Genomic DNA, 27742 nt, shown 5'->3' with positions numbered 1-27742 from the left:
GTCAATGTTCAGAATTGAAAGTTCATCTTGGTGGATTTTTTATTTGATGAATATGAAGTATCGTTCACCATCTCATTTGATAACTGTTGGTTGAAACTCTTCTTTAATATGGGAATTCCAAGACCTCCAGCTTGTGGATTGGCACCAATTGCTTACAAAAACGTTTTCCAGCCTTTTAGTCTGAGCTAGTGTCTCTCATTGTTATTGGGGTATGTTTCCTGTATGTGAAAAAATGCAGAGTCTTGTATAAGTATCCAGCCTCTTAGCCTATGTCTTTTTATGAGGGAATTGAAATCATTGATGTTGAGTGATATTGAAGAGTAATAATTGTTTCTTCCTGATATTTTAGTTGTTAGTTGTGGTATTATATTTGTGTGGTTCTCTTGAGTTTGTTATGAGATCATTAATTTATTAGTTTTTGTTTTGTGTAGTTTCTATTCACATGTTGGAATTTGGCTTCTTTTATCCTCTTTAGGTTGGATTAGTAGAAAGATATTCTTTAAATTTGGTTTTGTCATTTTAATATCTCTGTTTCTCCATCTATGACAATTGAGAGATTTTTTTTTTGCGTATAGTATTCTGTGCTGGCATTTCTATTCTATTTAGGTTTGTATGCCAGCTGGAACTTTAGGCTTTTATAATCTCTGTTAAGAAATCTGGTGCAATTCTGATAGATCTTCATTTACATGTCACTTGACCTGTTCCCTTACTACTTTTAATATTCTTTCTTTGTTCTTTATATTTAGTGTTTCAAAAAGTATGTGATGGCATTGACTTCAGTGATAAATATTCTGAAGTAGACTAGACTGCATATCTGTCTTCTAGAATGTTCCATCAACTCTTTCCTTATATGCACAATATTAATTTGTGTTCTTGTTGCACTATCTTCTGAACAATGACTCCAAGTTCATTTATTTTAGAAACATTAAAGTGATATTTGTCTAAACACATCCCCAAAATTTTGTTTTGGTGATAATTTTCTGTTAATTGTATATCTGAAAATAGTATTTCATCTAATATTGTAAGTTATTTAATATATACAAATATGCGATGATAAAAATCACGTATTCTAGTTTAAGATGTTGCTTCACTGTATTCCATCTTTCAGTTTTTTATGACTACACACTCTGATGTCAACATTATTTCACATTAATTCTAGATTACTCACTCCTGAATTTTTGATAGAGCTTTTGTTTTGTTTTGTTTTTTTTGTTTGTTTGTTTGATTATTCCTTATGGCTTTGTTCTTTGAGACAGGTTCTCATTTAACTCAGTGCCTCAAACTCGTGTAAGTGAAGATGACTTTAAACTTTTAGTCTTGCTGTCTATATTTAACATGTTTTGGGATCATAGATATGCACTTAAGCTTTATGCTGATTTTCATTTGGTGCACTTCATATATCAGATAATTTAATGGTCTTCAAATGATGTGTAATGAATATTCTATATAGTTGGATTATGAAAACCTACACAAATGTTCCTCCCACCACTAATGTGCATTTTCTTTCACCATACCAAAAACACTGAAATTAAGTTTTTCTCTCAGTATTTAACATGCAATAGGTGCTTAAGGAATAGGTCTCTGTTGGAGAGTTTAATGAACAATGTGAACTCATATAAAGATATTTTCTTCTTAACAGCCTGAAAGTATTTTATTTATAGATATCTCTTAATAAATATAAAGAACTAGAAAAATAAAACAAACTGCATTTTAAAGACAGACTTAACTATATTGTTGCCTTCTTTACTCTAATAAAGTAGTTACATACATTGTCTCATATTCCTTTCATATGAGCTATACACATGTAATTAATGAACCATAATTTTCAAAAATATAAGTAGTGCTCTTTTATAACTTAAATAAGTAAAACTTCTTCAGCTATGGATTATTTCTTCTTCATTCCTCCTAAAATGCAAACCTCTCTTACTGTATAACTTAAATTTTTTGCTTGGCAGTTATATTTTCTAAACATTACCAATGAAATTGGAGACATTTTTCTTTCTCCTGTCAAAATTAAATATACTGATCAAAATAAAATATGAACTTAGCTTAATTTTTAATAAAACTAACATATTATGCTGCTAAGATTTTATTATAAAATAAAATATTTCTACCATAGTTTGTTGATAAGTTGGTCCCAAATATGTCATTGGGGACATAAGATTTTTATCATTATTTTATTGGATATTCTCTGTAATTTCAAATGTTATCACATTTCTCCTGTTCCCATACCCACTCCCCATCCACTTACTTCCATAAAGGTGTTCCCTTTCCCAATCACTCTCTCCTCCTCAGTGCCTTGGCATTCCCCTACACTGACTAAACCTGCCTTCACTGGACCAAAGGCCTCTGCCACACAGAGCTATTTTTTGCTACACATGCAACTGGAGCCATGGGTATCTCCATGCATGCTCAATGGTTGATGTTTTATAATCCATGGGAGTTCTGGGGGGTGGTTTGTTGATAATCTTGTTCTTCCCATGAGGTTGAAAACCCTTTCAGCTCCTTTGGTTCTTTCTCCAGCTCTTTCATTGGGGTCCCTTTTTTCGGTCCAATAGTTACTGCAAGCATCCTCAAATGAATCTTTATGGCTCTGGAAGAGCCGCTGATGAGGCATCTGTATCTGGTTCCTGTGTAAGCACTTCTTCACATCAGTAATAATTCTTGGATTTGGTGGCTGCATACAAGGCAGATCTCCATATGAGGTAGTCTGCTAATAACCTTTTCTTCAAACCCTGCTCCTCTATTTGACCTTATATTACCTCCTGTGTGTTTTGTTCTCCCTTTTAAGAAAGACTGAGGCATCTACATCTGGCCTTCCTTCTATTTAGATTCATAAACTCTGTGAAATATTTCTTGGGTATTTGTTTCTTGGAATATGCTGGGACATATTCAAGATATCCATGGCATTATCTTCAGTTGGGCACATTGTTCTAATGGACTGGTCTTCTTAGAGCCAGTTTTTACAAGCTTTTAGTTTTGGCCTGTATTTTTACTTGGTTTTCTGGTTTAAAATTTGATTTCTGTATCCCTATCATTTCTCACTATTGAAGCATTATTGTAGCACCAATTGGTTGTGAAGTCTTTACCAATGCTAAGTTAGTAATGAGAAATATCCTGTCCCTCAGAGATAGTGAGGTAAATAAACCTTTTAGCTACACAAAGTTAACAGCCTTGTGTATTTTTCACAGTAACACAAATACAAGACTTGTATAGTTCATTACTGTAAAGTAGCAAAGGGAAGCTACAAGTCGCACTCACCCATAGATCTTAATAAAGAGAAATTTGATTTCAAATGTTGTAAAGGTAACTTTATGTGATGAAAAATATGGACTTCTCTTTTGAACATATCAGTGAAAAATTTATCAAGGCTCCCACTGAATGGATATCTACTACTTTTCTCCAAAAGGGTGTTATCAGTGCAAGCAGGGCTTATAGATGAATGGATAAGGGATTGAGAATTGTTTTCCTGTCATGAGCCCATAGATAACTTGGAGACCAAATCCCACAACACTCAGCAAGAAAGCCTTACCTGGTTATATTAAGAAATATAAATAAATGAGTAGATGAATTAAAAAGTAGTAAATACATATATCCATTAATGAGTGAATGGAAAAATAAATAAATAACTGGAATTCATTCAGTCTCTATAATATAAGGGTGTTTTGACATCAGTGTAGAAAACAGCAAAAGTTTTGTGTTGGGAAAGTGGATTTATTACATCATCACAAGGAATAAAAATGTGTGGATACTCTCAAGACTGATAAAGATTACAACTGAGCAGAGATGTCTTCTGGAAATCTTGGCCACTAAATGAAAAACCACATATTTCTTTGAAAATGTAACTTTATACTTTCACACTACTTACTAGCTTAAGACAGAAGAGCATAAATGTAGTAACAATTGTGAAATGTTTTTTCTTTAGAAAACAGAAAAATAATATAAAACAGTGCTTTGATTTTAGCCACAGGTGTAGGGTTGTAGGCCTATTTAAGACTGTCTACAGAAGCTGACCTTGATTTGCCTTTAGATCTAGAAGAAATGTGGTTGTACCAGCTGAAGTTCATTTTTGCAATTATGTGATGTTTGAAATTCTGCAAATTTTTAGAGGTTATATAAATGTTAAAGCCCCTAAAATGGGCTGGGTGGTTGTTGTCCATTCAAAAGGGTTGGTTGTAATTTGTACATAGTTATCCTGACAGAAGAAAAAGAAAGAAATTAGATTCAAGGAAATGTGTTTTCTATACTTTTCTTTTCTCTCCAATCAAGTGATAGAAAATGAAACCAAGAAAGAAAAAGAGTGGGCCAGCAAGGAACTCACAAAGAGGGAAAAGACTATCTACAAGTGGCACTCACATTTGGAGCATGATAAGAGAGAGGGGAAAGGAAGAGAGGAAGAAAGGGAGAGGGGAAGGGAGGGAGGAAGAAAGAGGGATTTTATTTTAAGTGTCATAAAGGAAATGGCATGGGGGAAAGCATTGATTATTTTTTTTTTTTACAAAAATTCAACAAAAATTTTATCAAGTCTGTTAGAGCTGCCCTGATTTGCTCCCACAGGGGTGTTTTCTGTTTTATTTTATTTTATTTTATTTTATTTATTTATTTGTTTATTTTTTTTTAATTTGTATATTTAGTTTCAAAGAAGGTTGGGAAAAATGGCTGATTACTTTGAAAAAATACACGTGAACATAGAAATGGAATACATAAAATGCTAATAACAAAGAACATTATCAAGACACTTGTTCTCAGACTTCAAACTTTCTTGGCCTAAAAATACCAGAACACTAAAAAAAGGAATGGTATGTTGACTGGGGAAGCATAACATTGCAATAGCATTCCCAATCCTACCATCCTTTCTAGAAACCATTTGGTAGTTTCTTCTGGTGTGAAACATTATTCTATGAGGTTATTCAGAAATCTCAGATTTATCCAAGTAACAATTTATATTTACACAAAAAATACTTCAGTGTTTATCATATAAAACTGAAGTGAAAATAACTAAATAAGTAGCAGTTTGTAAGCAAACAAACTGCTAATAGTCACACAGTGGAATCGTTTGCTACTACTTACAGTATCAACAATGTAGACTAAGGACATATAAATGGCTATTATTTTTATCTAGGTAGAAGTAGCAAGATAAAACTTGATTGCGAATATTTCTCTGCTCTTTGAAGCACTACATAGCCTGGAATCCCTAAGGAGAAAGAGAGTTAAAATACTCTTGATTCACAATTTTATTATTTCAGTATAACACTCAACCAACTCCAAGAAAAAAAGAAATGTAAGAAACAAAGAAATGTAATTAAAATAACCTTATATATTTTATAAGTTAACTGTTTTCATCTCATTTTTTCTCTATTCAAGTAATTCAAATTCGAAAAAACCAACTTCAAAGTTTAGATGTTGCAAAGCTACATGCTTTTTAGAAACTTTTGTATTACATAAAGAATATGGATTGCTCTTTAGTCTTCTTTTGACCTTTTCCATCTTTATAGTTTCTGTAAGATCATTAAAAAGACTTTTAAAAATAGATCAGGGTAAGAAAATCTCCATCAATAGAATCTGATTGAGTTCTTAAAATACTGACTCCTTTATTTAAATAAAAGTAATTGTCATGTTTTGTGTCAATATATAAAAATGGGTATCAGATATGTCTAGAAGGCTGTGTTCCCATCTTGATATCTCATTGAGTTATGTATTATATATATATATTGCTAATTCAGTATGGGGCCAAGCCCTATGATGATAGCACATCAGCCAATGACATTCTCACATAAAAGGCACTCTGTGAAAAATAATCATTAGGAATTATAATTGTGTGGTACTTGAATGAGCTTTCTAGCCACATGAGTTCATGCAATGATAATTATATACATAGTCATTATATAATTATATAATTATATACATACCTTTCTCCTTTGGGATGGCATTCAATAATCATCACTGAATCTCCAGGTTCTGCTCCCCACAACTGAGATAATATGTTTGTGTGAGATGACTTCTGAAATTTTATGTGGGCACGATAATCCTACTTCAGGTATTCAGTGTTGTAGAATAAGTGTTGTTAACTGATGAGCCATCTCTCCAACCTATTATTAAAATTGTACCTGAATTTTTTTCACAAATATTTCCCCAATACCTTTCAACATTTCTTAATCACAGGAGAATCCTTCTTCCTGTAAATCATGAAATAGTGTTTTCATGTATTCTCTTGCTAGTTTTTACATTATTGTGATTCTTATTTAACTCCACTCACTAGCATTCCCTATTGTAGCAAATACATGGATGTAAACAAAAGCTTAGAATGTGTCACTAAAATAGTACTTATTGACTTAGTACCAGATAAGTGATCAGAGAACATCATACTGAGGTGTCCTGCAAATTGAAATAGTTTTGTTACAGTGATCCACAGGTTGATTACACTTGGGTTGATAAATGATAGGTTTTAGCATATATTCATCAACTAGAAATGATGACTAATATTAATTCTCTTTAATTAAAATAGAACTGTATCACATTCCCCTTTCCTCCCTCCAGCCCCTCCCAGATTCTCTCCTATCCCTTCAAATTAATAGCCTCTTTTCCTATATTATTGTTACATATACACATATGTGTATGTACATGTATGCACAAATACTTAATTACAACTTTAAAAATGTATTTGTATATTTTTATGCAAAAATGCTTAAAATTTGTACATTTATCTTTGTTTCTTAAAATAAAGTTTTTCAATAAAAATTAATAATTCTCTTTTTTTTCCTATGATCTGCAAACCTGATCAGTATTTATTTATTTAAATCATTTCATTGAATATATTTAATTTACATTTCAAATGTTATTCTTTTCTTCAGACTTTTCTCTATCCTTCCATCCCATCCCCCATCCCTCTGCTTCTGTGAGAGTGTTCACCCACCCACCAAACTCTCCCCTTCCTGCCCTGACATTCCCCAACACTGGGGCATTGAACCTTGACAGGACTGAGGACTTCTCCTCCCATTGATGCCCAACAAGGCTATCCTCTGCTACATGTGCAGCTGAAGCCTTGTGTATTCTTTGGATGGTGGTTTAGTTCCTAGGAGCTCTGGGTTAATTCTTATTTGTTTTTTTAATATTTTATTTTTTATTGGACATTCTCTGTATTTACATTTCAAATCTTATCCCCTTTCCCCCACTCTCATCCCCCTCCACCTCCCCTTGCTTCCATGAAGGTACTCCGTTTCCCAAACACCTAAGCATATTGGCATTCCCCTATACCAGGAAAATAACCCTTCACTGAAAAAAAAGCCTCTGCTCCCACTGATGCCAGACAATGCTATCCTCTGCTATATAGGCAAGTGGAGCCATGGGTCTCTCCATGTGTACTCATTGGTTAAGTCAGGATATTACATTGATTTGTTGATTTCATACCAAACTATAAACAATGCTGTAGAAACTAATTTTTATACACTGATGAAAATTGATTTACAAATTAATTAAATTATATAGCTTCATCAATTAGATAGTGAGAACTCAGACAGAACTCAGACAGGTTTGCAGGTAGACTGCCTCAAAACTGAACTTCTGCCCTAGACTTAGAGTAGAGTCTTGTAGCTTGAACCTATTTCTTAAATTCAATCAGACACAGTAGACAGAATTAAGATTTTAAAAGAATTATACATTTTATATTAGCATTCTTTGGGTAAAAGGCATAAGAATTCTGTATTACATAATGAATAATATCTATGTTAATATTGTTGCCATGAATGCAACAAAATTTTATAATGTGTTATTTGAAATGCAAAGTAGATATAGTTGTGTTTTATATGATTGAAACTACATCAAAGAACCATACAAAATTCAATGAAGAAAACTAATATTTCAGTGATTATTTCATTATGTAAGTGAACCACATTTTCTGGATCTATTATTTTATTGTGGGACATCTGGGTTGTTCATTTACACAATGAGATACTACTTAGCCATTAAGAATGAAGACATCCTGAGTTTTGCAGGCAAATTGATGGAAATGGAAATATCATCGTGAATGAGGGGACTCAGACTCAAAAGGACAGGCACAGTATGTACTCAATAATATGTGAATATTAAATGAAAAAAATCACAGAATACCCAAGATACAGTCCACAGAACTGAAGAAGGTCAACAAGTTGAGGACCCAAGTGAAAATGTCTTGTTCTGAATTGAGACAAAGAGGAGAGGGAGGGAGGGACTTGGGGAAAAAAGATGATAGGTGGGAGAAGAACTTGGTCTGGTATTGGGTGGGGGAAAAATAACTGAAGCCCTGAAGGCCAGCACAAAGAATATAAACAGGCAACCTCGGGAGATAGGATGTTAGGAGGACCCTTCACCATGTACCAAAGACCAGAAAGGTAAGAGACCCTCAAGTCTCAAAAGAGGGACCCTAGATGTAATGCAATACAGTGGGGACAGAAAACTTGTAGTGCTCACCTCCAGCAGAAAGACAGGGCTTCAAGAGACAGATAGGGTTGTTATCCTACAGTCAAAACTCTAACACATAATTGTTCCTGTGTGAAAAAAAAAATAACTGCAGGAATGGAAGTGGAGAACAGCAACAGCCTGAGGAAAAGACATTCTAGGGCAAGGCCCAAAAGGGGATCCACTCAAGAGGAAGCCCTAAGGTCTGACACTATTACTAAGTCTATGGAGTACTCACCAAAAGGGACCTATCATGACTGCCCTCTGAAAAAATGCAACAAGCAGCTGAAAGAATCAGATGCAAATATTTACACCCAACTATCAGAAGCTGCTGACCACTGTGGATGAACTAGGGAAAAGCTGAAGGAACCTGAGGGTAACCGTATAAGAGGACCAACAGTTCCCATTAACCTGAACCCCTGAGATCTCTCAGACACTGCATCACCAACCAGGCAGCATACAGCAGCTGATATGAGGCCCCCAACACATTTAGAACAGAGGATTCTCCTGTCTGGGTTCAGTCAGAGAAAATGTACTTATCTCTGAATAGACTGGAGGCCCCAAGTAGTTTAGAGACATGGTGGGGTGGGTGGGGCAAGGACATCCTCATGGAGACCATAGGTAGAGGATGTGGAGCAATAGGAATGTGGACCAGAAAAAGGATAAAGTCTTGAGGGTAAAACAATATAATAATAATAATGATGATGATGATGATGATGATGATGATGATGATGATGATAATAATAATAATAATAATAATAATAATAATAATAATAATAGCAAACTGTTCTGGTTCCCACCCTGACTTACCTTAATATACTCTACAATGAAATAAACCCTTTATTTATAAAAAATTCTATGATTATTTGGTTTATGCAATTTTTGAAATAGAGGAGAGTAAAATTCAAATTCAAGGACAGCATTTATGTTTCAAACAATGGAGTTCACAAGTGACCTACAGACAGAGTTTCTACTTTGGCCATTTATACCAGGTAGATGAGATGGAGTGAAATTTTACAAAATAGGGCATGAAATGAGTAGCAAGCCAAGTACCTGCTTCACTGGAAAATGAATAAGCTGATAATTGATCAAGTCAAGCAAAGGTCAAAGGGGACCAGTGAATTTAAAGCATGATTGTTACTAGGACTTCCTAGTAAGTTACTGTTGACATTCACAAAAAAATGCAATATGTGGGTAAGTACATAGTTACAATTGCCTAAAGACACACATTTTAAATAAAAGAATTGGCAGTAAAGAGGTAGAGGGGTTGGCTTATGTCTATATCCTCTGTAATCTGTGGGGGAATAAAAGCACGGTTGAGACTTGGAATAATTTAGTGTAGCAATCAAAAACCCTCTTCTGTAACAGACAGGAGAGTATAATTCATGCTTTGAGGGCCTTGTCTCTGAAGGTGACAGGAAAGCAGTCAGAATTTCTGTGTAAATGATGAGTGTGGTTATATTCCAACCAAAAATTTTGTGGATAGAGTAAGACTTTTCTTGGCAACCCAGACCTAATATAAATAAGGCAATGACAAGGGGAGGCAGTGGAGTATGACTCAAGCAAGGACCTGGAGTAGGACACGGTACCAGAGAAGTAGAAGAGGTGGGGCTTTGGTTCTTAGTGCAGCTATGTTTGAAAGCCAGGGACACAAGCTCAGGTTATCAGGTATGGACTGTAAACCTATTATAACCTTTTTGGACCACTGTAGCTTCCTAAAAGACATAAGAAACAATGTTCACATAAAGGAGTGAAAATTATCAAGTAGGTTTTAGCTTTAGGAGAAGGAGAATGAAACAGTCTTACATTGTAATTGAAAAGAAATTAAGGTAAGAAAACATTTTGACTCATTTAACGTTAATATTCAGAACCTTTATCATTTACCATTTAGAGAAAATGTATTCTTATAACACACTAGAACAATATATTTATGGCATATAAGCAGTCATGTCTTCAATGAAAATGCTTTTAAAGTCTTGCAAATACTACTTATTAGCAACTGTGCAATGTGTTTGTGTCACACACTGCCTTGTGAATTTATCACAGTGAATCAGAATTTACTTGGAGGGTTGGGTAACTTGTGCTTCAATAATGTATTTCTGGCGAAAGAACTCGCTCATAATGAAATATAATATGTCCAGTGTTTCTATAATATTTTTCCACCAACAAAAGTAAATTATTGATGTAGAATATACACACATTGATTTTATGCAGGTTACTCATGGATTGGTAAATCAAAACATGTTTCCAAAGATAGAAAAATCAATGGATTTGTCAGGCAGAGAAGGAATGCATAAGGGAATTAACCTGCACACTGATGCTTTTCCTCTTGAAATAATTTAATTTATCAGAATTTGAACAGACATATTATTTGAACATAGTAATATGCTAACAAGAAAAAAATTACTGAACACCAGTGTACATTAAATTTTGTTACCAGTCCTTAAAATAAATGCAAACCAGGGTGTTTTTAAGACAATAGATGCAACTTCCTCCTTGAGCCAATTATAAGTGTTAATGATGTTAATTTAAATATTTTAATGTGGACAATCTAATACAGAGAACTTCTTATGTCTCCACAGAATTGTTACCCAGTTGTCAGCAATTGAACTGCCAATTCAAATGTGCAATGGTCAGAAATGCTACAAGATGTTACTGTGAGGATGGATTTGAAGTAACAGAAGATGGGAGAAGCTGTAAAGGCGAGTATGAAATGTGACTCTTTTATTAATTGGCATGCCATTGTTCTACGAAAGTAAATAAGATAAGCAGATTAAGAAGTAGGAAGCTGGATTTTGTCTCACACTCTTGGGGCTTCAGACCTTCTTTACCAAGGTTCATAGTATTTGAACATGAGGATGTGATAAACAAAGCTTGTTTCCACATGCCATAAACAAATAGAGAACCGGAAAGTGAAGGTCACAATCCCTTTCAAGAGCAATCCCTTTGACTACAGAGTACCCAATAGGCCCTAGTACTTTAATTGCTTCGCTTTTCCCAATAATACCATGGGCCGGGTTTGCTCCTTGAGACAAGCACAGTCCCAAGTTTATCACTCTTTATTACTTACGTATTGGCTTCCTTGCGAGAAATTAAATAAGGCTGCCATGCTAAAATTTTACAAATTTTCTTTTTTTTTTTTTTTCGTAAAAGGTAAAGGTCATTATTACTCATAAAGTATGAACATTATATATGACTTTGTACCAATTTTTTATTTATTTTGCATTAATGGTAAAATTTAGAAATAACAAAAGTAATATTTTACATTACTTCTACCAAACTAGATTAAACTATTTTAGCTTTATAATTGCTTTGTAGCAATCATATTGCTCTAATATAGGAGACACATCATTAAAGATGTTAACGATTACTATGTATGTAATAATATTTAAAACTTTTTAAGTCAGTAACTTTGGAATTTGGCATATTATTAATACCCTATTAGCTGTATAAGTAATGAATTTTTAACTATTTCCGTTTCTTAATTCTAGTTTGGTGGCCTAAATATTGGTAGTGCAAAGCTTGGCTAGTAGGTTGGAGACACTGGGTTTGCCTGAAGCTATCAAAAGTGTTAAGAGCTTTAGATTTTTGTGAACATTTTTCAGCAAATAGTCATTCTTCAAACTGTCTAATTTGGAACACTGAAATAATTTCAGCCATTGCTCTATTATGTTGACTTGTATTATTATATGTATAATAGTTACATGTTTATAAACACAATGTTATGTGCATTTATATAGTATTTAGTATATGCATATTTGTACACACACACTAACTATTCATTATTCACATAAGAAATATTTATAAGTCATATAAATACAATATGTATAAGGAACACAGAATAACTGTATTGTTCAAACAACTAATAAAAATATGCCTAAAATAATTCTGCTTTTTAAGTAATTTTGCTTAGATGATTATCTTAACACTTTTGCTCTAACACAAATTTTATTTTAGTGTTAATTAAGTAATTCATTTATTTACTGCCCTACTCACAGTACTACCATCACTGAGTCCCTCCTCTTAATCCCCTTCTTATTCTCCCTGGGAGAGAAGAGCCCACCTTGGCACATCAAATCTCTGCAGGATTAGGTGCATCCTCTCTAAGACAGGAAAAAAGCAGCCCTTTGCCACCTTGGGTTCTCAGTCCCTGTGTATGCGCTTTGGTTGGGCTCTTAAAGTCTAGGTGCTCACAAGGGTTCCATTTCGTTGACACTTGTTTTATTCTGTCGAGTTCCCATTTTTTAGGGACTTCAGTTCTTACCCCAACTCTTCTGTAATGGTTCAAGACCTCCGTTCCATGTTTAGCTGTGAGTATCAGCATCAGTCTCAGTCAGCTGCTGGACAGAGCCTCTCACAGGGCAGTTATGATAGGTTGATTCTGTATCATTAATATTGTGAGGTACTGGTGCTTGACTATAGGATTGGTCTCAAGTTGGGCAGGTCACTGGTTATCCATTCCTTCAGTGTCAGCTCCCTCTTTTCCCCTGCATTTCTTTTAGGTAGGACAAAGTTTGTGGTAAAAGTTTCATGGATAAGTTGGTGTCCTTAACCCTCCACTGGGAGTTCTGCCTAGGTACTGGAGGTGGTCTCTTCAACTGTAGATATATTGGCTAAGGTCAAACACAATGATTCCTGGGAGCCTCCCGTATCTCAGGTTTTTGGGACATAATAGAGATGACTGTTACAACCCCCTTTCCCCTGCCAGTACAGAATTCCATTCATTCTCCTGGCCCTCTGACCCTCTCTTCTGTTTCTTCCCACACCTAATCCTGCCCCCCACATTACCCTTCTCCTCCTCTCTCTTACTCAGATCTCCTCTTCCCTATACCTCACATGACTGTTTTGTTTCTCCTTCTAAGAGGTATTCAATCATTCTCACTTGCACCTTTCTTCTTGTTTAACTTCCTTATCTGTACGGTGTATTAGGGTAGTCTATACTTTAGGGCTAATTTTTTTTTTCAGTGAATAAACAGTTTATGCCATTTTTGAGTCTATGTTACCTCACTCAGGATGATATTTTTCTAGTTCCATCTATTTGCTTGCAAAATTCATGTCTTAATTTTAAACTTAAAAAGAATAGTGAAAAACACATTTTTTCAAGATTCTAATATCAAACGACTAAAAATGTACTAAGATTATTTTAGTGACTTTTCAGTGCTATGAAAAAACACCATGACTAATGCAAAAATTTATTTGGGCTTACGAGTCCAGCAGGATAGGTGTCTATCGCCAACAAGTCAAAGAAACTTGCTGAAAGGCAGACATGGAGTTACAAATAAAAGCTCATATCTGAAACCACAAAAGAAAGCAAAGAAATAAAATGGAAATGTCATGAATCTTTGAAGCTTTGATGTCCTCAAAGACAAAAATGCTAAATTTCATTTTATCGTTTATCACTCATTTAAAAAAAAAATGCCGTTTAAATAGCACAGCCTACTGGGGATCAAACACTCAAATGACTAACACTATAGGGCGGCAACCCAGCTAGGGTAAGGTGTCATAAAGAAGCCAACAGACTCAGAGTCAGCCCCCAATCAACTTAAAAGGAGATCCACATGAAAACTGTACTGCAACATATGTGCAGAGGATGTAGGCCCAGCCCCTATGTGCTCTTTGGTTGGTAGTTCAGTCTTTTTTGAAAGCCCCATGAACTCAGGTTAGTTCATCCTGAAGATTTTGTGGTGTCTATTACCTCCCAGTTCCTTCAGTTATTCATCTCAACGTTCTACAATACACCCAGAGTGCCTCTTAATGTTTGAGTGTGGGACTTTGCATGTTTCTCTATCAGCTGCTCGATGGGGCCTCTCACAGGACAGTTATGTCAGGCTCCTCTGCAGCCATAGCACAGTATCATTAATAGTGCCAGTGGTTGTCTCTCTTTCATAGGGATGGTCTCAAGTTGGGCTGCTGTTGGTTTTCTGTCTCCTCAATCTGTTCATCTTTATCCCTGCCCATCTCATACGCAGGGCAAATTTTGGGCCAAGGTTTTTGTGGATTCCTGCTGACCTCCTCCCTGCACTGAAAATCCTACCTGGCTACAAGAGGTGGCCAAATAAGTCTCTATATCCCTGACTGCTAGGAGTCTCAGTTAGGGTCAACCACATAAACTTCTGTGAAACTCCACAATGTCAAATATCTTGCATGTCCTAGAGTTGCATTCCCACATTGATTTCCATTCTTCTGCCAGTCCTCTCTCCTCCCAGACAGTTGGTCCCCACTCCTGTTCCATTTGCCTCCCTCTATCTACCTTCAATGTCTATTTTATTTCCACTCCAGAGTAATATTCAAGCATCCTTTCTATGGCTCTCCTTGTTACTTGAGCTTTCTGAGTCTGAGGATTGTAACATGGTGATCCTGTACTTTATGTACTAATATCCACTTAGAAGTGAATACATGCCATGCATGTTCTAGGTCAGGGGTTTCTTACTCAAAATATTTAATAGTTGTGTAGTGTTACATCGTGTAAATGTTACACATTTTCTTTATCCATTCTTTTATTTTGAGGAATATTTAACTTTTTTTCAAATTTTGGCTATTATTAATAAAGTTGCTATTAACATATATGAGCAAATGTCCTCGTGGTATGGTGGAACATTTCTTGGGTATATGTCCAGGAGTAGTATAGCTAGAGCTTAAGGTAGATCTATTTCCAATTTTCTGATAAACTAACAAATCTATTTCTCAAGTGGTTGTATGAGTTTGAAATCCCACAAGCAATGGAGGATTGCTCCCCTTGTTCCTCATCCTCGCCAAAATAGGCTATCACTTGAGTTTTTGATATTTCCCACTCTGAGCACTATAAGATGGAATCTTGGAGTAGGTTTGATTTGTATTTCTCAGATAAGAATGCTGAACGTTTAAGTGTTCACAACCATTTAATATTCCTCCGTTGAGAATTCTCTGTTTAGCTATGTACCCCATTTTAATTGGGTTATTTGGTTTTTTGGTGTCTCATCTTTTTAGTTCTTTATTTCTTATGGGTATTTGCTCTTTGTTGGATATAGAGTTAGTGACAATCTTTTTTCACTAGGTAAGCTGCAGTTTTGTCCTATCGAAGGTATCTTATACCTTAGGAACCTATTAGTTTCATGGGATCCTTTTTAGTGATTATTGATCTTAGTGACTAAGCTATTGTTATTCTATTAGGAAGTTGTTTCCTGTATCATTTTACTCAAGGCTATCCCCTAATTTGATTCCATCAGATTTAGTATATCTAGTTTTATGTTGAGGTTGTTGATACACTTAGACTTGAATTTTGTGCACCATGATATATATGGACCTATTTGCATTCTTCTACATGCAATCTACAGATTCAATGAACTCCTTATCAAAATTCCAAAGTAATTTATTATAGACACTGAAAGAGCATTTCTTAGCTTCATATTGAAAAACAGGAAGTACAAGATAGATAAAATATTACTGCACAATAAAAGTATGTATGGAGTTATAACCATGCCTAATTTTTAACTATACTATAGAGTGATAGTGATAAAAAGCTCCTGGCACTGGCATTAAAAACAGACTGGTTGATCAATGGGTTAAATTTAAGACCCAGTAATAAAGCCGTACACCTATAGACAGTTGATTTTTGACAAAGAGACCAAAACCATACAATTGAAAAAAAATAAAGAAAGAAAGGAAAAGGAAAAGAAAAGAAAGCATTATTAACAAATGGTGTATGTCTAAGAATCTTTAACCTATTAACTAATGACAAGAGCTCATCTACGGTTAATTTTATTTGTTGAAAGAAGGAAAAAACAAAAGTAATATTGTACTTATTGCATTTGAAGTAACATAAAATGTGAGTTCCATTTATTTTCTTCACACTCTTTACTTGGCAAATATGATATTCGTTTATTTCTGTTCAACTGTATTCCCCAGACAATTTCTTATCTTTATGGGAAATAAGAAAGCAATATTTGGGAATGCATTGCATATTCTTCTATAGCCTGGTTTGTGGAGTTGCATCATTGTCACAGAAATATATGCTACCTATGTTAAAAGAACAAAAGAAATTATTAATCAAAATTCTCTCCTGGTTAATATAACCATATCAATAAAATTAAAATAGAAACCAATAATATTAAATGTTTATGAAAGTAAGCATGCATCATTGTTGCAATGAAGGCTGAACTTTTACAAATACAAAGCTAAATTTATTTCAGCTTAACTGTAGATGTAGCTCCAAATACTCTTCTTTCAATTTCCCAAAGTACTTATTTTGAATGAGCCATCCATGACTTCAGGTTATTATAGGACTATAAAAAAAAAAACTGAAGTCAGGGCAAAGAATTCCATATAGGTTAATTCTTTCCCTGTTTAAATTGCTCCTTATGCTACACAGCATTTTTTTCTCTTTCCCTTATTAAATTTCTTTATTAGCTTTGGATTTCCCAGAAGTCAACCCTGAAGCAAGAATTCAAATGAAAGTTTCTTGTTTTCTTGTTGTTTTGCTGTTTTCTCTTCTTTGTCTTCCTTTTTCTTACCTGCTGTTCTCTATTTCTTCTTTCCACAATTTTTCACTCCCTCTTTTCTCCCTTTTCTTGTATTATCATAATAATAGTAGTGTGAAGTGATAAGCAAAAATAAAGATTATTAATATTTAAAGGATTAATATAGTCACAGAAAATGCTGATTGAAGCTTAATTGTGTGGAAAATCTTAGAGAAAGGACAAAGGACCTGCCATTTATCACTGTCCTTTTCAGGAGAAAATGGTTGCATATTGGAGGTGAGATCATCTCTCCTGAAACTTTTTAGGCCTTCCTTTTGGCTAGAAATTCTCAAGGGAAGGAACAGGGTTGTCATAGACACTGCCTTGTGAAATTGCACTGAAAGATCTTTGAATGGCAGACACTTATTATCTGCTACAGGTCTCTTTAGAATCTATCTCTGAATTATCCCAATGAAGTATTTGTTCTATAACAACATGTTGCTTAAATTTGTTTCCTTTATCCGTGGCCACTACAATTCCATTTCTCAACACACACACACATATAAACACACACACACATGTGCACACACACAAATATTTTTATTTATAATTCAAATGTTATCTCTTTTCATGGTTTTCCCTCCGGAAAACCCCATCACCTGACCCACTTACCCCCTCCACATCATTGATCAACCTGGACTTGAATTTTGTACAAAGAGATGAGAATGAATAGAATTGCATTCTTCTACATGCTGACTGCCAGTTGAACCAGCACCATTTGTTGAAGAGGCTGTCCATTTTCCACTGAATATTTTTCGTTCCTTTGTAAAAGTTCAAGTGAGCATAGGTGTGTAGATTCATATCTAGGTCCTCAATTCTATCCCATCGTTCTGCCTTCAGTCTTTGTACCAATACCATCCAGTTTTCTATCATTATTGCTCTGTAATACAGACAGGTTAGGGATGGTGATTTTTTCCCCCCAGAAGTTAGGGAAAGATATATATGACAAGAACACCATGTCTCAGAAGAAAGAAATTAGAGATCTTGGAAGATGGAAAGATCTCCCATGTTCAGGGATTGGCAAGATTAATATAGTAAAAATGGCCATCTTACTGAAAGCAATCTACAGATTCAATGTAATTCACATCAAAAATCTAATACAATTCTTCATAGATTTAAAAAGAACAATTTGCAAATTCATTTGGTATAAAAAAAAACCTAGGATAGTGAAAAATATTCTTAATACAGGTCTTTATAGGTACCCTTGGTGCCTATTAAATCTCTTATTCTCCTTAATTCTCCTTTTTATATTTGAATACATCCGTCCTTTTAATTCCAAATAGACCTAACTTTATACATTCATTTTTCTCAATTTCTTATTTATTTAAACTATTTCATGTATTTATTTCCTTTAGTTTCCATTCTTCTTATTTATCTCGAAAAGTCTGTCCCTTTGCCACCCATGCAGACACATACAGACACACAGACATAAACAGACATACACATGCCATGTAAACAAAATTAGAAATTATGAACGATATATGAAAGATCTGTAAGCTTATACAAAGGTGAGGTAAGCACAGAAACAGTATTATGAGACAAATATCCTCTACAATTACCATTGAGCATTTTTTGTGATTGTCATATACGCTGGACATGGGACCTGCATTCAGGTTTTACTTAAGTGTCCTTTGTATCTCTAACAGAAATATACTTGAGAAATAAAACCTGTTCTCTTTTAAGACAGTTATTAATCAAAGTAAAGAATGTAGAGCAATATCTTGAGGCTTAGACAGACAGCTTAGCAGATGACAGCATATTTTTGCAGAAACCTGATGCCTAGACTTGCATCCCTGTAACCCACAAAAATAAATGTTGGAGAAATTGACTACATAAGCTTTTCTCTTACTTTTACATGTGTGTGTCATGGTTTCACATGTTATTTCAAAATAACACATATCAAAATTAAGTGTTACACATAAAAAGTACATCTTATTTTATTATGTTTAACTGTTTAACAGTTCTACCTTTTTAAAATAATGACTTTTTACATGGTTTGATTAAAAAATCATGTTTAATCTTCACATTAAAAGCCCTGTACTAGGTTAATTCTTAAAATAAAAAAATGAAATTTAAATACTGGAAATATTCAAAAATATGTATTAAAGTGCATTTAAAACACCAATGCTGGTCTAGCCAACATGACTAATACAAATATAGTCAGTATCCTTTTACACATACAAACAATTTTATACTAAATATAATCGTCTAACTTAACAAATATTTACAAAAATGAACTTAACTTGTAGTTGGAATTATTTTAAATAGTTTGTTGGCATAAGCTTACCTTCAAATCAATTGTCTCTTTGAAAATAAGTATTTTCTTCAATAAAATTTCAAGTGTCCAAGAAGAAATTTTCTTAGACATGATATTATTTTTTTTTCAGATCAAGATGAATGTAGCATTTATGGCATTTGCAGCCAGACCTGCAAGAATACATACGGCTCCTATGCCTGCAGTTGTGTGGAAGGCTACATAATGCAGCCAGACAACAGATCTTGCAAGGTCAAAAATGGTAAGTTACTGTCTTTGTTCTTCCACAGTCTTTTTTTTAATAGGTTTTGTGTTTGCAGTGTGTTGCAGTCATGTAGACTAGAGCAAGGTCATGTTTACACACTAATGTGTATTAGAGACTCAGTGTACTATTTTGGTAAAAAAAAAAGGGGGGGGGGAGGATGTGGAGTAATGGATCTTACCAACCAATTCTTTACTGGACCCAATAAAATAAATGTATTCTGGGAGCTTAGCCTTGAGTCTGAAATTTCTACTCCACATGTAATATAGTCTCCTAAGTTTTAGTTCCCTCCTCTTTTTTACTTTAAATCTGTTATTTCCTTTTTCCTGTCCTGAGAATAGAATAGGAACTACTAGACGGACTTTGAAGACCTAACAATTTAACTCACAATTTGCTTTAACAATCCCATGCCTCTGCCCCTGTCCTTTCTTCGACTCTTCCTATTGTCTGTCTCAGAAATTATTTCCCTTCTTCAATTGTACTGGACTTGTCTTGAGTCATTCCACATTCTATCCTGCAATGCTCTTGCCTATCCAAATTATGTGATGCTTCCACTCTCTTTTAAGGCTCTGCCACAAAGGTAACATTCAGAAGGATGCTCCATGAAACTCTATTTAAAGGTGTATGTTCCCCATCATTATTGATTTTGGTGTGGTATAATGTGTGTGTGGCGTATGTATGGATATGCATGTATATGTGTGTGTAAATGTGTGTGCTCTAATAATATGTGCTTTCCCAGCATCATAGAATTAAAATGTAAGATTAATTCAGTTTAGTATCAATTTTATTTCTTTCTCCCTATATCATTTACCAATTACTTATCTAATTGCAAAGAAATGAAAAGAAAAGAAATATAAACATGGGGCAGAAAAAGAAATGATAGATACAAATAAAATATGAATTTATTCATCAAAATAAATTATAAATAACAGACCTATTTTTCTTATTTTTTTCATTTTTATTATATATTTTCTGTATTTACATTTCAAATGTTATCCCTTCTCCCCATTCATATACCCCCTCTTTCTCAACTTGCTTTCATGAAAGTTCTTGCTCTCCAGACCATCCGCACCCACCTCACTGCCTTGAGTTTCCCCTACACTGGGAAAATAAACCTACACTGGACCAAAGGCCTCTCCTACCACTGATGGCAGATATTGCTGTCCTCTGCTACATATGCAACTGGAGCCATGGATCTCTCCATGTGTGCTCATTAGTCACTGAGAGCTCTGGAGGGTTTGGTTGGTTGATATTGTTGTTCTGCCCATGGAGTTTCAAAACTTTCAGTTCCTTCAGGCCTTTCTCTAGCTCCATCGTTGGGGTCCCCATGCTAAGTCTAAAAATTAGCTGCAAGCATCTTCATCTGTATCAATATGGCTTTGGCAGAGCCTCTGAAGATAAATCCATATTAGGTTCATGCCTGTAAGCACTTTTTGGCATCCAGCAGTAGTGCATGGGATTGGTGGCTGCATATGCTATGGATCTCCAGGTGAGGATATTTTTTGGATGATTACTTTCCTCAATCCTCTATTTGTCCCTGTATTTCCTCCCCTGGATATTTTTTTCTATTTTGTAAGAAAGACTGAAGCGTAGACCTTCTGTTCTTCCTTCTTATTGTGCTTCATAAAGACTGTGAATTCTTTCTTTGATATTCCGAGCTTTTGAGCAAGTATCAACTAATCAGTGAGTGCATACCATGTATGTTCTTTTGTGACTAGGATACCTCATTCATCATGATAGCTTATATTTCTATCCATGTCCATAACAATTTTAAGAATTCATTGTTTTTAATAGCTGACTGGTAGTCTATTGTGTGAATGTACCAAAGTTTCTGTTTCCATTCCCCTCCTGAACGGTATCTGGCTTCTTTCCAGCTTCTGGCTATTATAAATAAGGCTTCTATGAACATAGTAGAGATGTGTCCTTGTTATATGTTGGAGCATCTTTTGGGTATATGCCCAAAAGTGGTATAGGTGGGTCCTCAGGTTGTACTATGTCCAGTTTTTTGAGGAACCACCAGACTGATTTCCAGAGTGGTTGTACCAGCTTGCAATCTCACCAACAATGGAGGAGTTTTCTCTTTCTCCACATCCTTGCCAGCATATGCTGTCACCCGAGTTTTTGATCTTAGCCAGGCTGACTGGTGTGACCTTTAATATCAGGATTATTTTGATTTGCATTTCTTTGATGACTACGGATGCTGAATGTTTCTTTAGGTTCTTCTCAGTCATTTTGTATTCCTCAGTTGAGAATTCTTTGTTTGGCTCTGTATCCCATTTTAATAGGATTATTTGATTCTCTGGAGTCTAACTTCCTGAGTTATTTGTATTTATTGGATATTAGACCTCTATTGGCTGTAAGATTGTTAAGGATCTTTTTCAAATCTGCTGATTGCTGTTTTTTACTATTAACAGTATCTTTTGCCTTACAGAAACTTTGTAATTTCATGAGATTCCATTTGTCAATTCTTGATCTTAGACCATAAGCCATTATTGTTTTTTTCAGAAAAAAATTCCCCTATATCTTTGTTCTAAGTTATTCCTCATATTTTCTTCTGTTAGTTTCAGTGTACCTGGTCTGATTTGGCGGGGAGTCTTTGATCCACCTTGTACTAAGCTTTTTATATAGAGATAAAAGGGGATTGATTTGCATTCGTCTACATGATGACCTCTAGTTGAACCAGCACCATCCATTGAAGATGTTGTCTTTTGTCCATTGAATGTGCATGGGTTGATATCTGGATCTTCAATTCTGTTCTATTGATCAACCTGACTGTCTCTGTACCAATACCATGCAGTTTCAATCATGATTGCTCTGTAGTACAGCTTGAGGTCACAGAAGGTGATTTCCTCCAGAAGTTTTTTTTTTTTTTTTTTTTTTTTTTTTTTTTTGAGAATAGTTTTCACTATTGTGGACTTTTATTATATTAAATGAATTTTCAAATTGTTCTTTTTAAGTCTATGAAGAATTGATTTGAAATTTTAGTGGGGATTGCTTTAAATCTGTACTTTGCTTTTGGGAAGATAGCCATTTTTGCTATGTTGATCCTTCCAATCCATGAGCATGGGAGATCTTTTGTTACTCTGAGATATTCAATTTCTTTATTCAGAGACTTGAAGTTCTTGTCTTACAGATTTTTAACTTGGTTGTTTAGGTTCACAACAAAGTATCTTATGTTATTTGTGACTATTATGAATGATATGATTTCCCTAATGTTTGTCTCAGCCTGTCTATAATTTGAGTAGAGGAAGGTTACTGATTAGTTTGAGTTAATTCTATATCCAGTCAATTTGCTGAAGTTCTTTATCAGGTGTAGGAGTTTTCTGGTACAATTTTTGGTGTCACATAATTATAGTATCATATTATCTGCAAAAAGTGATATTTTGATTTCTTCCTTTCAAATTCTATCACTTTGATTACCTTTTGTTTTTTAATTGTTCTAGCTAGGACTTCCAGTACTATATTGAATCTGTAAGGGGAGAGTGCGCAGCTTTGTCTAGTCTCTGGTTTTAGAGGGGTTGCTTTATATTTCTCAGCATTTGGTTTGATATTTGCTACTGGTTTGCTATATATTGCTTTTACTATTTTTAGTTATGCGCCTTGGATTCGTAATCTTTCCAAAACTTTTAACAAGAATGGGTGTTGAATCTTGCCAAATGCTTTCTCAGCATCTCATGAGATGATCATGTGGATTTTTTTCTTTGAGTTTGTTTATAGAGTGGATTACACTGATGGACTTCCACATATTGAACCATCCCTGAATCCATAGGATGAAGCCTACTTGAACATGTGAATGATTGTTATGATGTATTCTTGGATTTGGTTAGCAAACATTTTACTGAGTATTTTTACATCAATGTTCATGAGGGACATTAGTCTGAAGTTCTCTTTATTTGTAGGGTCTTTTTGTGGTCTATGTTTGAGCATAATTGTGACTTTAAATCATAAATTAGGTAGTGTTCCTTCTGTTTCTACTTTCTGGAATAGTTTGGAGAATATTGGTATTAGGTCTTCTATAAAGGTCTGAATAATATCTGCACTAAACCTATCTGTTTTTGGGGCTTTTTTGGTTGGGAGGTTTTTGATTACGGTTTCTATTCCTTAAGGAATTATGGGACTCTTTAAATGGTATGTATATCTGATGCTCATTTGACTTTGGTAATTGGTATATGTCTAGAAAATTTTCCATTTTCTCCAGTTTTTCCAGTTTTGATGGTGAGAGTTTTGCTGGATATAGTAATCTCGGCTGGAATTTGTGCTGTCTTAAGGTCTGTATAACATCTGTTCAGGATCTTCTAGCTTTCATAGTCTCTGTTGAGAAGTCTGGTGTAATTCTGATATGTAAGCCTTTATATGTTACTTGTCCTTTACCCCTCACTTCTTTTAATAATCTTTGTTTGTTTGTTTGTTTTTTTGTTTAGAACATTTGGTGTTTTGATTATTATATGTCAGGAAGAATTCTTATTCTGATCCACTCTATTTGGACTTTTGTAGGCTTCTTGTATGTTTATAGGCATCTTTTTTTTTTTAATTAGGGAAGTTTGACTGGGCCTTTTAGTTGTGAGTCTTCTCTCTGTTCTTTACCTATTATCCTTATGTTTGGTCTTCTCAGTGTGCCCTGGATTTCCTGGATGCTTTGGATTAGGAGCTTTTTGATTTTTTGCATTTTCTTTGACTGTTATGTCAATGCTTTCTATTATATCCTCTACCCCTAAGATTCTCTTGTCTATCTCTTATATTCTGTTTGTGATTCTTGAGTCTATGACTCTTTATCTCATTCCTAGGTTTTCTAACTCCACAGTTGTCTCCCTTTGTGATTTGTATATTGTTTCTGTTTCCATTTTAGATTCTAAAAGTTTTGGTTCAATTTCTTCACCTGTTTCCTCCTTTATCCCTGTAATTCTCTAAAGGATTTTTGTGTGGTTTGTGTGTGTGTGTGTGTGTGTGTGTGTGTGTGTGTGTGTGTGTTAAGTGCTTCTACTTGTTTACCCGTGTTCTCCTGCATTTCCTTAACTGAGTTATTCATTTGCTTTTCAAAGCCATCCATCGCCCTCATGAGGTATCATTCTAAGTACAAATCTTGTTTCTCTGCTGAGTTGAGATATCCATTACTTGCTGTGGTAGCAGAAGTGGGTTCTGATATTGCCAGGTTGGCTTGATTTCTGTTACTTTGGTTCCTGTATTTGCCACTTGCCATCATGCTATCTGTGATGCTAGTTGATCTTTCTGTTTCTGACTGGAGCTTGTCTCTCCTGTGGGCCTGTGGGTCTGTGGGTATAGTATTGAACAAGCTACTGGCCTCTCAGCTCTTTGCCATCAGGCCGTGAATCCTATTGGCTGTGGTATGGCTCTAGCTCTCTACACAGATAGAGGCTGGAAGCATCCAGTCCTGGACAGCACCGTGGTACCTGCACCCTAAAAGTTTCTTTCTCGTGGTCTTTTCTCAGAAGTCCAGTGGAGAAAACGTGGGGTCTCACATGTGGGCTAAGGATGGAAAACAATCCTGGGTGCTTAATTCTCTGTGGGCAGGCTGTGAGTCCCAGTGGCAGTGAGACAGCTCTAGCTCTGCCAGATCAATCTTTCAATATTTAATTTTGATGTTTAAAAGTGTTTCTTTTTATTACTTCTTACCATCCAATAAAACTATGCATTTTTATATAACTTTAAGCAGGTATTAAATCCCTGGTAAATATTGTTAATCAAGAATCTTAGGGATATATTTTTACAGCTGAATTATCTCAGACATATTGTAAGAAAATATTGTAGACAATATTCCACACCAGATGACTAATTTTTCTTAAGTCTGTTTTCATTTCAAGCATTTCAGATAATAATGGGAAAGTAACAACTGCCCTCCCACTTCTCTTGAGCTTATATTAGGAATTACTATATTACAAGAGGGAAATATGAAACTCAGTAAGTTGCTGCTGTTTCTTTTATAGACCTCATAACACGTTTTACCATGTCTTCGAGGAAGTATGTAAATTATTTTAAAAATATATGTATTCAAAATCATAAAGAAACCTCCTTCAATTTTTTTTTCCTTTGAGTTAGCAACTTTATATACAAGGTCCTAATTATGTAGGTGCAAAATTTAGGTCTTTAAAACTATTAAGCCATAGTCTTTGTTGATTTCATTAATAGTCCTGATCCAACATCTTAATGTACCAAGGAAAGCTGTTATTTTTTTCCCTGCTGTTTCTCTTGAGTAACACACCTGAGGGAGAATGAAATGTGAATAACCTGACTCATGAAAACACTGCTTCTTTTTATATTGAAGTAGCTCACCTGACAGTAATAGGATATGACAAGAGAAGGGTGGTACATGAAAATGTCATACTGAATCAAGGAAAGGTGATGACTTTGGAACTGATAATGGAATATACAAATCACCTCTATGCCCTTAGCTGCAAGACAATACCTGCCTACTGAGTTTGAAAAATAAACAGTTGCTATGGAGATAGTGTTCTGGCTTAAAGTTTAAAGAAAATGAGCTGCTCATAATAAGGGCCTAAGTTTGTACCAAAGAGCAACTACTTTTGAAGGTCACATGAATATTTGATTCCATGCATTTGCACAATTCAAGAGAAAAAACCTCATCAGCCTGTTTTAGCTTTCTTACTTTTATAGCACATGAACCGTGGGGACTGTTGGCATTGGTTACATATACACTTCAAGTTAATGTACAACATTAAGAAAAATATTGTGGAAAAATTTCCAGAGGTTGGGGAAATATACAACTATCAAGGCCAAATGATGGAGAGGGTAACAAGAACCAGGCTGAGGAGGAGAGTATTTCAGAGAACTGTCTTGCATAGTGCTATGTCCCACTTTTCCATAAGACACCCTGAGCTCTACCTCGTGTTTGGTTCTGAGTCTGTATCTGTTTCTACTAGCTACAAGATGAAACCTCTCAGGAGACAGTTTTGTTATGTTCCTGTGTGAGCATAGCAGAGTGTAATTAATAGGGTCATGGTTGTATCTCTCCCATGGGATGGGTCTAAAGTTGGGGCAGGCCTTGGTTAACCATTCCCTCAGTCTCTGCACTATCTTTATCCCTGCATATTTTATAGGCATGGCAAATTTCGTTTTGCTAGTATTGTAGGTGGGCTGTTGGGCCCTTCTTTTTGGTTACAAAACAAAATCAGTCAGTCTCCTTTCCTCCTACTGATAGAAATCTCAGCTAGGGTCACCCCAATATATTCTTTGTAGACCCGCTTGTCCCAGGTCTCCAGCTAGCACAGAAGATGCCTCCCACTAATTTCCATTCTCACTCCCACCCCTCTTTGCTCCCCTCTCTCTCAACTGATCCCCATTGCCATTCCTCTCCTGAAGCCCTCTTCCTCCCAGTTCCCTCTCTCCAACCATTTCTGATAGTCCCTTTCTGGGTGAGATTCATACTTTCTTCCTGGGGCACTCCTTATTATCCAGTTCCTTTGGATCTGTGGAATTTAGCATGGGAGAGTGGGCCATAGAATAGTATGAGATGGAAGAGGCAAAAATACCACAAGAAGATCTACAGAGTCAACTAACCTGAGCCCATGGGGGTCTCACAGAGCCTTAACCACCAACCAAAGAGCATTCAGAGGCTGGACCAAGGGCACCAACACATCTGTAGCACATATGCAACTTGGTCTTCATGTGGGTCCCTATCAATTGGAGCAGGGATGCTGTCGATGACTTTGTACCTGGCATTTGAATCTCTTCTCCTACCTATAAAATCTGGTTGGGGGAGAGTATATGCTTAGTCCTGCTGGTACTAGATGTCCCAGTGTAGAATGATACCCAATAGTGTCTTACCCTTCTCCTCTGGTGATGGTGGCGGTGGTGTGTTTGTTCATAACTATATAATTACAACTTGCTCAATGTGTATAAATTACCAGCATGTATGTTTTCAAAGCTGACAATGGAAGTGAATATCTTTTACTTAACCTACTCACTGATTTAGGGGAAAACAAAAGAAGTTGGAATGAGATAAAAAAAACATTGCTAGGTACTTAGAAGTCTTCATTTTACTTTCATGCAAGGAAGCACATCACTAAGCAGAGCTGAGAAAGGAATACACTTATGCTGCATGCTTTTTCCATCACTACAATATGTAAGAAAAGAACTAAGGGAGAAAGAAATTAAAACTAGCTTCCCATTTTCTAAATTCAAACTACAGAAATAATTTATCATATCCCAATTCAGTAATAAGGTATTTGTGGTTGGATAATTAAGCGGCATAGATGTAGGGGCTGCTTCTGTTTCCTGGACAGCAGGTGGGATCCTGTAAAGGAAGAGAATTTTCTCTCTCAC

At 35.2% G+C, this 27742-nt stretch overlaps 1 protein-coding gene across 1 annotated transcript in view; it reads left to right on the top strand.

Annotated features, from left to right (window-relative positions):
* LRP1B (LDL receptor related protein 1B) overlaps positions 1–27742 on the top strand; it is a gene marked incomplete at both ends in the record, with an annotated part of 1929155 nt that overhangs the window by 813592 nt on the left and 1087821 nt on the right. The window contains 2 exons of the mRNA XM_080928219.1: positions 11016–11135; positions 19316–19444. Of these exons, the coding sequence (XP_080784345.1) occupies positions 11016–11135; positions 19316–19444 (249 nt within the window). The remainder of the gene's footprint in view (positions 1–11015; positions 11136–19315; positions 19445–27742) is intronic.

Source organism: Micromys minutus (assembly GCF_963924665.1).
Source record: "Micromys minutus genome assembly, chromosome: 13".
NCBI classification, from domain to species: Eukaryota; Metazoa; Chordata; class Mammalia; order Rodentia; family Muridae; genus Micromys; species Micromys minutus.
This window is presented reverse-complemented; position numbering and strand designations above follow the sequence as displayed.